General features: G+C 41.0%; 1 protein-coding gene and 1 pseudogene across 1 annotated transcript; both read left to right on the top strand.

The window, feature by feature from the left end:
• LOC138895194 (uncharacterized) overlaps positions 1 to 6989 on the top strand; it is a 198336-nt pseudogene extending 191347 nt beyond the window's left edge.
• A 3821-nt stretch (positions 6990 to 10810) lies between these two features.
• Positions 10811 to 11410, top strand: LOC138895193 (uncharacterized). The gene has a single exon (XM_070179862.1). The coding sequence runs from the start codon at positions 10811 to 10813 to the stop codon at positions 11408 to 11410; it is 600 nt and encodes a 199-aa protein (XP_070035963.1).
• The last annotated feature ends 2066 nt before the right edge of the window (positions 11411 to 13476 follow it).

Below are 13476 nucleotides of genomic sequence, written 5' to 3'. Positions count from 1 at the left end.
ATTTTCAGTCTGTCCTTTCATCTTTGGGACAAATCTTGAATAGTGTTTAGCACACAAAGTCAGTATTTTGGACAGATTTTTGATGAACCAAAATCTGTCCTAAAAAAGGGACTTTATTTGCCTATTTAAGGGGCTGTTATTTTCCTCACTTGAGGACGGGGATCACACATTTGTTGGGCAGTCTTTACACCCTAAAAATACAACATGGAGAGTAAAAAATCAGCAACTAAAGCACCCTTTAGTAAGCGGAAATGGTGAGCTTTGTGAGTAAATTTTAGAGTGCAAACTTTTAGAAAAGTATAAGTCTTCTTTAGAGCTGGTTCTGGGTTTCTTCTAAAGTTTTCGGGCTGTTTAAACACGAAACTGCTGATGCTTTCTGCTATGTTTGTTGCTTTTGTTTTTTCCTGTTGAGCTCTATTTCTTTACTGCTGTATTTATTTTCTGCAATCCAGGTATTTTCTTAAAATTTGCAATGCAGGTTTTTATATTCAATGGATGAGGATATGGCTCTTTTTCAGCTCTATGGATATGCTTGATATGCTTTACTGGAATAAATGAATGTTTAGCATGTTATTCATATAGCCACATTTCAACATGTACATATGTAATATTTGGTAGATCTTCGATTTTTCTTTACATGTGTAGCTCAAATAACATTATGTTAAGTGTATCTAGTTAAGGAAAAGAAACATCTTTTAGAATTATTATGTAAAGTTTAGTTTCCTTTTGCCTTGGTTTTTTGTATTTGTGGTTTTGTCATTTTAATTTTTTTCTTAGTGCTAAAAATAAATGATAGTAATACTTCTCTTCTTGGTTAAGTTGAAATGAAGTTGAAGAATAGTATGTGATGAGTGTGCTGGAGAGAGGAGAGAACCAGTGAAAGAATTTCTTAAATGTGTTATGGCTATTTTGAACTTCTGTTTGGTTGAGCTTGATGCATATGTTTTTTTCTAGTTATATGTCTAGAAGTCCATGTTCATTAATGCATTATTTTTAGCTACATGTCCTAGTTGGGTTTACATTAACTTTAAGAATATTTTAGGCCACTATCACCTTTGGTTTAAATTTGCTGGCCATTTTTTTTTAACATCAAGGCTACTGGAAAATTTGAATTTGTCAAGTTTAAAGTAGTAAACAAGTTTTGACTCAGTCTTTTAAACACTAGATTTCTTTATTAAATAAATAGTTTTAACAAATGAATTAATTTAAATGCTAGGCAATTAGTAAGCGCGTTTTTAACTTCACGAAATCGCTTGAGTAGCGTGAATTTTAACATTCAATAAATTAGTTCAATAACCTCACACCATAACCATTAGTTTTAGTTAATTCTTTGCTAAAATCGCTGATTCGCTTTCGTAGCGCGATAGTTAACTTTTAATAAATTTCAAAAAATAAAAAAATAATTTTTTCAAATGCAGTAATTTTCCCAAAAGTCATAGCGTGCTAATAATCCTTGTCATGACTACGCATTCGGTTGCGTAGTGTGGTTATGATATCTTGTTATTCTTTATCAATTCTAATAAAGCAAGTATTAAAAGCGGATAGGTAAAACATGAAAATCATATAAATCACAGTTTGTCCAAAATTAATTCAAGCCAAGTTTTAAGTCAATAAAGCGACCGTGCTAGAACCAAGGGATTCGGGGAATGCCTTACACCTTCTCCCCGGCCAACAGAATTCCTTACCTGAACTTTATTTTCGCAGACCAATAATAATAGAGTCAAACCTTCCTTTGACTAGGGATTCAAATAAAAGGTGACTTGGAACACCCTAAAAATCAATTCCAAGTGGCGACTCTGAACAATAAAATAATCCTACTCAAGTTTGTCACTTTAATTGGAAAAACTCTTTAACCCACAATCAACACACATTATCTTTTTGGGGGTAGAAAATGGGTGTGACAGCTCTGGCGACTCTGCTGGGGAGTCTCAAGAATTCGAGGTTGTACATTTACTTTATTTGTCTTTATTAATTTTTGTATATACTGTGATTTATTTGGGCCTAATGTGCTATTTGTTCGCTTTTTACCGTTTTGATATTGTTGAACTGTACATATAAATTATATCTTCTCTCACATCCCACTGAGTCTTCTGATAATTAGTTATGTTGTGTTTGCCTACCAGCATCACAAAATTTCTATCTTGAGATAAAGCCAGTTAGCCTACCAGCTTCTGGTGAAGGATTTAGTCACACATGTTTAGGCGGGAGAGTCGTTAGCTAGCCAGTGTTGTTCTACTACTAATGACGCTTGATGCTCCTCGGCTCGGGTTGTCTGCCCGGGTAAGCCAGGTCTAAATACCATCTCCTTTAGGATTTACTAACTTAGAAGAACAAGCCACAAGCAATGAATATCCCTAGTAGGCTACGCTTTATTTGCATCATGTGCATTTGACTTAGCAGCGCTCGACACAGGGGCCGAGTTTTGTTTTAGGACAGGCCTTGTTGAGACCATTATGTCATGTTATGTGCTACTTGTTGCATTATTTGGGAGGCTTGCATGTCGACCGACTTTAGCATAAATCAATTGAACGAAAAGAGAAAAAATGATGTGGTCTAGTGCATATGGTTTTTAAAGATTAGTTTTCAAAAAAAATAACATAGTCGATTTTAACCGAACTACGCGGGTCTGATTCTTACCGGATGTGAGATACGTAGGCAAACCTCATCGGTTCCGGCCCCCAATTTTCAAAAAATCCAAAAAAATATTTTCCTTTAATTCCTTCTTTAGAAGTGTTTCTTTGAGACGTCAAATCCAAAAATCCAAAAATATTTTCTTCCTTTTTAAAAAAATAAAAAATTAAAATCCAAAAATATTTTCTTTCTTCTTTAGAAGTCTTTATTTCACCAATTCCCAAAAAAAATTGAAAATATTTTCGTTGCTAGGAGATTTTGTCGGATTAATTGTATATTAAAAAAAGAGTTAGTTTGTCTATTTTATTTATTACGTTCCTGAACTACGTAATGATCTAATTCATGCGGTGGCATGATACGTAGGCAATCCACAAAAGATTCGATCAAAATATTTTTTAATGATTCTAAGATAAGGGATCAAAATGAGGCGTGAGTGAAAAGAAAAAAAGGAGAGAAGAATATAAGAGCGTCAATAAGAAGCAACCTCATAAGCCGGAATGAAACATGAAGCTTCCAAAAGCATGTTAGAAATAGTGACAATGATAGGAGCACGACACATTACGTGTGATTCATATCTATAAAATGCTTAACCCTAACACGTTTGTTGTCTCTTATATAGTAAGCTTAAGGTGGTTGGTTTGTGGTGAAACTGGCAACACACCATTACTTCACCAGATCTAAGGGAACAGTAGTAATGGCCAACGATGATGAGATCGAGTAGATCAGTGACGACCCCCAGGGTCAATCAGTTGAACAAGAGTCAGAGGAAATAAGAAAATTGAGACATCAATTGTCTGATGTATATTAAGCTTGGGTGTCTGATCAGCCTCCACCCCGGGGTCCCTCAGAGGGAACTTTCACCGTACCCCTGGCTACTCAACCACCGCTCCATGAAACGAGCGACCACATTCCACCACCAGGGTATGTGCCAAACTACAGCCTCCACGCTGCTCTGGTACCTCTAATGTGCGACCTCCAGTCGCACCGGTCAAGAACACTCCTCTAGTCGTGTCTGGCGCACAGGTATACACAATCCCTCCTCCACCTCATGTGATGAGGCCAATCAATGAGCCATCATCTCATGTTTATGATGGCCAATACTACTCTCCAAATATGGCTTTGGGGGTCTCGGCTCCATATAATCAAACTCCTCAGTACGAGTCACTAGTGGAATATGAAAAACCTGCCAAGATTGTTGAGCCGGATGAGATGGCCAGGAAAATGAAAAGTCTTGAACAGAACATAAAGAACATACAGGGACTAGGTGGTCACAAAAGTGTTCCGTTCAGTGATTTATGCATGTTCCCTTATATCCATTTGCCACCGGGTTCAAGACCCCAAAATTTGAGAAGTATGATGGACACAGCGACCCTATCGCCCATTTGAAAAGGTACTGCAACCAGCTGAGGGGTTCAGGTGAAAAAGAAGAATTGTTGCTGGCTTATTTTGGGGAAAGTCTTGTGGGAGTAGCCTCCGAATGGTTCATTGACCAAGATATCTCTCACTGGCATGTCTGGGACGACATGGCCCAGGACTTCGTCAAACAATTTCAATACAACATTGATATTGCGCCGGATCGCAATTCCCTATCCAATATGAAGAAAAAGCCGACTGAAAACTTTAGGGAGTATGAAATCAAGTGGAGGGAGCAAGCGGCTAGAGTTAAGCCACTCATGGATAACCACGAGTTGATCACTATTTTTTTGGAGGCCCAAGAGCCTGATTACTTTCAGAACATGATGTCTGCAATGGGCAGACCTTTTGCGAAAGCGATCAAAATAGGAGAAATGGTCGAAAATGGCCTCAAGACTGGCAGAATTGTAAGTCAAGCTGCTCTCAAAGCCACCACCCAAGCTATCCAAAATGGGTCGGAAAGTTTGCCAAATAGAAAGAATAAAGATGAAGGGTCTATGATGACTTCGGGATCCAGGGAAGTTCAAAGAGGGGCATCGCACCCTTATGTGCAAGTTCAGCAGGGGCAATCCAGCTACCCTCAACATAACTATCCCCCGCCAATTCCTCAGTACTCTATGGGACCGCCACAGTATACAGTGTTTAATGCTCAATCCTATGCTCGTCCTCCCAATCAACAGGTACGGGCACCAGCTCCAAGATTCCGCCGACCTCAGCAGCAAAATTTTCGGGCACTCTACAATGCTCGTCCTAGGTAGGATTATGGTCGAGAGCAGAGGCCGGTGTAAAGATTTACTCCATTGGCCGAATCATACTCTAGTCTGTTCCAGAAGTTGAAGCAGATGGGCGTGATTGGACCCATCGCTCCCCACCATATGCATCTCGATTCACATGGATTTCAAGCAAATGCTAGATGTGAATATCATTCAAGTGCTCCAAGGCATAGCACCGATGACTGTTGGACCCTGAAAAGAGCCATAGAAAGACTCATTGTTGAAAAATTGATTGTAGTCACGAATGGCGAGGACCCTCCTAATGTGACCAATAACCCGTTACCGGTACACAATGATGTTCATTTTGTGGGAATGATTGGCCAAGATTGTGAATACAAGCCGGTTGGTCGAGCAGAAATGACAGTGGTAACGATTCAAGAGGGAACCAAACTGGAAGTAAGTCCAAGGCGAGATACATCGTTGATTGTGAAAGGCACCCGGAGCTCAGAGAGGGCAACTTTATTTGTTCCAAAAAGCTCGAGGTTGGAAGTTCGCTCCAATGTTCCAAGCCCAAAGTTATACGTCCTTGGAGGTCACCCCATCACAAAGCATAATCAGGGCGGTACGACGGGTATAATAGAGCCGATCATAATCAAGCCTGCAACACAACCCCGTGTAACAAATACGAAAACCATCCCTTGGAACTATAACAAAACTGTAGTAACATACGAAGGCAAGGAAATCATAGAAGAAGTGGGGGAAACTGGAGGTTTGACTCGATCAGGGAGGTGTTACTCTCCAAAAGAGTTGAGGAAGGATAAGCAAATCAAATAAGGCCAAATGCCAATAAAGAAACCGGTTACTGAAGAAGAGGCGGAGGAGTTTTTGAAAAAGATGAAAGTTCAGGATTAAGTCATCAGGCGCCCATCTGGAGAACGAGGGAATTTTTCTCAAGTTTTAAGTCATCAGGCACCCACCTGGAAAATGAGGGAATTTATTTCAAGTTTTTAAGTCAGCAGGCACCCACCTGGAGAATGAGGGAATTTATTTCAAGTTTTAAGTCATCAGGCGCCCACCTGGAGAACGAGGGAATTTATTTTAAGTTTTTAAGTCAGCAGGCGCCCACCTGGAGAATGAGAGAATTTATTTCAAGTTTTAAGTCATCAGGCACCCACCTGGAAAACGAGGGAATTTATTTCAAGTTTTTAAGTCAGCAGGCGCCCACCTGGAGAATGAGGGAATTTATTTCAAGTTTTAAGTCATCAGACGCCCACCTGGAGAACGAAGGAATTTATTTCGAGTTTTTAAGTTAGCAGGCGCCCACCTGGAGAATGAGGGAATTCATTTCAAGTGTAAGTCATCAGGCACCCACCTGGAAAACGAGGGAATTCATTTCAAGTTTTTAAGTCAGCAGGCGCCCAAGAGACCAGGGGCGTCATCATGGACCCAGAACCAGTCGAAGCCGCGGACTCAACTATAGATAACCTCGACCCCGTTCAATTAGACCCCAACGACTCCAGCAAAAAGGCCTACATCAGCTGTAAACTCTGAGAACCATGTAAATTTAGTCAATTTTTAATAAAGAATGCAGTCTTGTTTGCCTTCATCCATGCAGATATGCCATGCATCCCCAAGGAGATTTCCACACACAAATTAAATGCCGGTCCATTCTACCCCTGGTAAGGCATGTCAGACGAAAATTTAACCCCACCATCAATGATGTCGTTCACGAGGAGGTGGAAAAGCTATTAGAAAATGGCTCCATCAGGGAGTCAAAATACCCCAAGTGGATCGCCAATGTAATGATGGTCAAAAAGCAAAATAGGAAATGGAGGATGTGTGTAGACTTCACAAACTTAAACAAAGCATGCCTTAAGGATTCGTTCTCATTTCAGCATATCGACCACATCCATTGACCAGCTGAGAAAGACTCCTGCCCAAATCTCTCTGTTATCTTTGCTCATACACTCAGAAGAACATGCTCGTGTACTAATTGAAATCCTGAACAAGGCATATGTATCAGAGAAGACTGTCGTGAATCAGTTAGAGAAGATGACCAACAGATTTTTTGAGGTGAACAGAATCTCCTTTGCTGATGATGAACTTCCCGAGGAGGGATCCGGGCATAATAGGGCTTTGCACCTGATTGTCAAATGTGAGGGGCATTATGTAAAGCGAGTCATGGTTGATGGAGGCTCGAGTGTAGATGTATGCCCTCTCTCTACCTTGTAGAGCATGAAGATCAACACGGATAGAATCCGACCCAGCAATGTTCGCATCCGGGCTTTTGATGGCTCAGCGAGAGATACTATTGGCGAGATCAACCTCACCATGACGATTGGGCCTTTTGATTTTGAAATTGTCTTCCAAGTAGTGGACATGGAAACTTCTTATAACTTTCTTCTTGGAAGACCATAGATCCATACGGCCAGAGCTGTGCCATCCACCTTGTATCAGATACTCGAATTCAAGCACGACATGCAAGAAATTATTGTTCACGGAGAAGACGAGTCATCCATTTATAAAGACCCATGTTGAGGGATAGGTTGTTGTGGACCATGTTGAGGAAGGAAAGCCCATTCTGCATCCTCGTCTCTCCGCCATATCTGTAATGGTGGCTGCACTTATGGTAAGACAAGGTTATGAGCCAGAAAAAGGCTTGGGGGCATCATTGCAAGGAATTTCAGAACCCATTTCTCCGTTCAGTAACATGGGTACTTTTGGTTTAGGCTTCAGGCCAACACAAACAGACGAAGACAAAGCCAAGCACCGCAAAAAGCACGGGTGGGTCTTGCAGCAACCTATCCCTCATATTTTCTACACTTTTGTCAAGCCACGATTCAAAGAGGGTCAAAATTCCTCGGCGCATGCAAACATTGATGGAATTTGCCATGGCCTCAGCCAGATATTTTCTAAAGTGAATATGATTTAGGCTGGTGAAGGCACTAGTCGTGCCGATATGCAACTAATTGGCCCAAACACTATGCTCAATAACTGGGAAGCAACTCCTCTCCCCACAAGGAAGGAGTCTTGGTAGTTGACTTTTGCAGCTTCTTTCATTTGTACTTTGGGTTACTTTCAGGGTTGTAATCCAAATATCTTAGTATGATTGTTTTATTTTGATGTTAACCCTTTTATCCTTTCAAATTCAATGAAATGCAGTTCAGTTTCGTATTAAATTTTGTATCTTTTCCTTTTCCTAATTCCTGCCATTTTATTTCCATTTCAGTTTTGTTAATTCGTCTTTAATAACATGACATGCATGCGGAATTCACGTCCAGATCTCAAAAAGTTGTCTAATTTTGAAATAATGCATCAAGAGGTCGAATATGATGAAGATAAGGTTGTTGATGAAATAAAAAGAGAGTTAGAACAATTTGAAAACAAGGCCCAGCCACAATGAAACTGAGCCAATTAATATCGGAGGTCATGAAAAAGTCAGAGAAATAAAGATAAGCATTCACACTGAACAAAAAACCATAGATGCCTTGATTCAACTTTTATTTGAGTATAGAGATGTGTTTGCTTAGTCTTATGATGATATGCCGGGTTTAAGCGCCGATTTAGTAGTTCATAAGCTTCCCACGTATCCTGATTTTCCACCAAACCAACAGAAGCAACGTAAATTTAAAACGGATATGAGTGATAAGATCAAAGAGGAAATAATGAAGCAATTGAGCGCCAATGTTGTCAGAGCCATACGATACACCACCTGGGTGGCAAATGTTGTGTATGTGCCAAAGAAAGATGGAAAAACTAGAGTCTGTGTTGACTACAGAGACCCTTTGCCAAACATCCACATTCTTGTAGATAATTGCGCAAAGCATGAGATACAGTCGTTCGTGGATTGCTATGCTGGGTACCACCAGATTCTAATGGATGAGGGTGATGCAGAAAAGATCGCTTTCACCACTCCATGGGGTACCTATTGTTACAGGGTCATGCCATTTGGTTTAAAGAATGCAGGGGCAACTTACATGAGGGCCATGACCATCATTTTTCACGACATGATGCATAAAGAGATTGAAGTATATGTCGATGATGTCATCATAAAATCAAAGACACAGGACGATCACGTGCACAATTTAAAAAAGTTCTTCGAACGGCTTCGAAGGTATGACCTTAAGCTCAGTCCATCCAAGTGTGCATTTGGGGTTCCATCTGGGAAACTCCTCGATTTTATAGTTAGTCGGAGAGGCATCGAATTAGATCCATCTAAGATAAAGTCCATTCGAGATCTGCCACCCCCGAAGAACAAAAAGGAGGTCATGAGTTTGCTCGGGAGGTTAAACTACATCAGTAGGTTCATTGCTCAGCTCACAACCACATGCGAGCCCATCTTTAAGTTACTGAAAAAGGATGCTGCAATCAAGTGGACGGACGATTGTCAAAATGCTTTTGACAGGATCAAAGATTATCTATCAAAATCCCCTGTACTGGTCCCACCTGAACCTGGTAGGCCTTTGTTTTTATATCTATCGGTGATGGATAATTCCTTTGGATGTGTTCTGGGGCAACATGATACAACAGGTAAAAAGGAACAAGCAATATATTATTTGAGCAAGAAGTTCACCAATTATGAGGTTAAGTACACTTTTTTAGAAAGGACATGTTGTGCCTTGACTTGGGTCGCTCAGAAGTTGAGACATTATCTTTTGACCTATACTACTTACCTCATATCCATAATGGATCCTCTGAAGTATATCTTCCAAAAGCCAATGCCCACTGGAAAGCTCGCAAAATGGCGAATCCTGCTCACAGAGTTCGACATCGTCTATGTCACTCGCACCGCGATGAAAGCACAGGCTTTGGCCGATCATTTGGCAGAGAATCCAGTTGATGATGAGTACAAGCCACTTACCACATACTTCCCAGACGAAGAGGTCAACTCGATAGAGGAAGTAGTTCCAGACGACAACCCAGTATGGAAAATGTATTTTGATGGAGCTGTCAATATCAAAGGAGTTAGGATCGGGGCAATCCTCATCCCACCTATTGGACAGTATTATCGGACAACGACCCGACTTCGATTCTTCTATACTAATAATACGGCAGAATACGAAGCCTGTATCATGGGTTTGAAAATGACCCTCGATCTGGATGTGCATGAACTATTGGTTATGGGAGATTCTGACTTACTTATCCGGCAAGCCCAAGGCAAATGGGAAAGTCGAGACATCAAGCTTATTCCATACAGACAATGTGTACAAGATTTGAGCAAAAGATTCAAATCCATCGAGTTCAGGTACATTCCCAGGTTTCACAACGAGCTAGCCGATGCTTTGGCTACTTTAACCTCGATGCTCCCTTATCCGGGAAACACTCATATCGATCCACTAGAAATCCAAGTTCGGAATCAACACGGTTACTGCAATACAATTGAGGCAGAACCAGATGGTGAACCATGGTATCATGACATAAAACGATTCCTAAAAATAAGAGAATACCCAGAGCATGCCAAGGGAGATCAAAAAAGAACTATAAGGCGGCTCGCCAGCGGTTTCTTCCTGAATGGGAAAATTTTGTACAAAAGGACCCCATATTTGAACTTGTTGAAATGCGTAGATGCCACAGAAGCTGAGCGGATCATGAGTGAAGTGCATTCGGGGGTATGCAGACCTCACATGAATGGATATGTTTTGGCGAAGAAGATTCTGCGGGAAGGGTATTATTGGCTTAAAATGAAGCGATATTGCTTCATTTTTGTTCGCAAGTGTCACCAATGCCAGATTCATGGTGACCTGATTCACTCGCCACCTTCGGAGTTGCATCCCATGTCCTCTCCTTGGCCTTTCGTTGCTTGGGGAATGGATGTTATTGGGCCAATTGAGCCAAAGGCTTCAAATGGGCATAGATTCATTTTGGTTGCAAGTGATTACTTCACCAAGTGGGTGGAGGCCGTCACTTTCAAAGCAGTCACCAAGAAAGCAGTGGTAGACTTTGTTCATTCCAACATCATCTGCTGCTTTGGTATCCCAAATACCATTATCACTGACAATGCAGCCAATCTCAATAGTCATTTGATGAAGGAGGTATGCGAGCAATTTAAAATTATGCATCGCCATTCTACCCCTTACCGGCCAAAAGCCAATGGAGCCATTGAAGCGGTGAACAAGAACATCAAGAAAATTCTTAGGAAAATGATCCAAGGTTCCAGACAATGGCATGAAAATTTGCCTTTTGCTCTTTTGGGATACCGCACGACTGCTCGAAAATCTGTTGGTGCAACTCCTTATCTGTTAGTATATGGAACGGAAGCTGTAATACCGACTGAAGTCGAAATTCCCTCTCTTCAGATCATTGTGGAGTCAGAGATTGAAGATACAGAATGGGTAAAGACCCGATTAGAACAACTAATGCTGATTGATGAAAAACGGCTAGCAGCAGTGTGCTTGGGCCAGTTATACCAGCAAAGAATGACACGCGCTTACAACAAGAAAGTGCATCCAAGGCACTTCGAGGTAGGCCAACTCGTTCTGAAATGCGTTCTTCCACACCAAGTAAAAGCTAAAGGAAAGTTCGCCCCAAACTGGAAAGGACCCTACATCATCAATAAAGTGTTACCAAAAGGGGCCTTTCACTTGGTATTAGAAGAAGGACGAGTACCAGACATAACTATTAATGCATATGCAGTCAAAAGATATTATGTCTGATATATACCCACTGTGAAACTTTCATGCATGATTTTCTTAGATCGAGATGACGAAGTCTACCATTGCTCGCTATTCCAAACAAGTGTCACCCTTTTGTTACCCCTTTTAAGATGTATTTTTCTTCCTTGTTTTCCACTTTTTGGAACCTGTGTACTTACAAAAAAAAAAGAAGAAGTCAAACAACAAATTTTCTGAGTCATTGAACTACGTTCGACCTGATTCCGAAAGGATACGTAGGCAGCCTTACCCTGGGTTCGGTCCCATCGCAACAAGAAATTCATATTCCCAATACTCCAAAACTGGGGTAGAAGTTTGTTTTTATCTTACGGTTTTTTCTATAGAAACAGTTCCAAAAGTTGTAATTCAGTTCAAGGTTTTTTTTTTTGCCTTTTTCTGTTAAGAACTTGTGATCGATCTTTGAGAATACTTGAAATCCCCATGCCAGGGGCATTGGCCAACTTTCCGCATGTCATATCTTAGTTAAAAAAAAGAAACAAAAGAAAGAAGATATGAAAGAGTCTTATCGGTGAAAACCCGTATAGGCACTGTAAGGCAACAGTGAGCACAGAAATGCGAGAGTCTTATTGGTGAAAACTAGATGGGCACCATAAGGCGACAGTGATTAGATAAATGAGAGAGGTCAGTTAACAAAAACCTGCAAAGGGCGCTAATAGCCGAATGAGGGTCTTTGATGCTCCGGCATGAGCACAACCAAGACAGTTTCAAGATGAAAATTTGCGACGTATTTTGAGAATTAGACAGCTCAGACAAATCAGGCGTCCAGTCTAAAATGCATGTCATGATTCATTGAAGTCGGCACATATCTCCAAATAAGTCTCCTTATTTCTCTCCCCGAAAGGGACACCTTTTATTTAGACACGATTCCTTTTTTCACTTCCAATTGCTCGTCTATTCTTTTCCATAATTTTTCTTAGATTCCCTTTCGGTCTAATCTTGCATCAAAAGCAAAGCAAAAACTGGCTGCAAAACTGGATACAGTTTCCCCGTAATACCGAGCACAATTTGGAGCATATTTGGCATCGACGAAGGCAGGAATCTATCTGTGATCTCTTTTGATAAGGCAGACAAAGTGTCTCAAAGAAACTGAAAAGGTCGCCTAAGCAAGACTTGCTTCATGGAAAAAGTTGATAAGCACTACAGATAGAAATTGGTTCTGGGTGCAAGACAACTAAGTTTGATTTTAAAGGAAAATTGCCTTGCCTTAGGGACAAGGATTAGCGGTACCATGGACATTCGGGTATGAAATATCCAGAGGCAACGTTAGAAAGACAATGTCTCTAGAAAGCGATACAGAGTATCCGGGAACCTCGGTACCACACTGACAAAATCAGTTCTTCAACAGCGGAGGGGTGAATTCAAACTACTCAGGGCATCAAGGCCACAAACCAACCACCACTTTAAAAACTCACAAATATTTCTTTGTTTGAAGCAGGATCAAAGCAGTGCAGAATGGTGATTCTCAAAGGGCGAATGTCACCAAAGGTAAGTTTCCTCAAAATCTCCACTTTCCTTTATTTGAAGCATGCATCATTACTGTCCATACCTCCCATTTTCGTAGCTTAAACCAGGTAGAACCTTTTTGCCTAGGGGGATCCAGCTCATAGTTCCGGGTAGAAGTACTCTTCGCCCAGGCTTGTTTTTCGTAGCTTAACCCAGGTAGAACCTTTTCGCCTAGGGGGATCCAGCTCATAGTTCCGAGTAGAAGTACTCTTCGCTCAGGTTGTTTTTCGTAGCTTAACCCAGGTAGAACCTTTTCACCTAGGGGGATCCAGCTCATAGTTCCGGGTAGAAGTACTCTTCGCTCAGGATGTTTCACGTAGCTTAACCCAAGTAGAACATTTTCACTTAGGGGGATTCAGCTCATATTTCTGGGGAGAAGAACTCTTCGCCCATGCTTGCTTTTTGTAGCTTAACCCAGGTAGAACCTTTTCGCCTAGGGGGATTCAGCTCATAGTTCTGGGTAGAAGTACTCTTCGCTCAGATGTTTTATAGTAGCTTAACTCAGGTAGAACCATTTCTCCTAGGGGGATCCAGCTCATATTTTC

The sequence above is a fragment of the Nicotiana tomentosiformis genome, chromosome 7 (genome assembly GCF_000390325.3).
Source record: "Nicotiana tomentosiformis chromosome 7, ASM39032v3, whole genome shotgun sequence".
In the NCBI taxonomy this organism is placed as follows: domain Eukaryota; kingdom Viridiplantae; phylum Streptophyta; class Magnoliopsida; order Solanales; family Solanaceae; genus Nicotiana; species Nicotiana tomentosiformis.
This window is presented reverse-complemented; position numbering and strand designations above follow the sequence as displayed.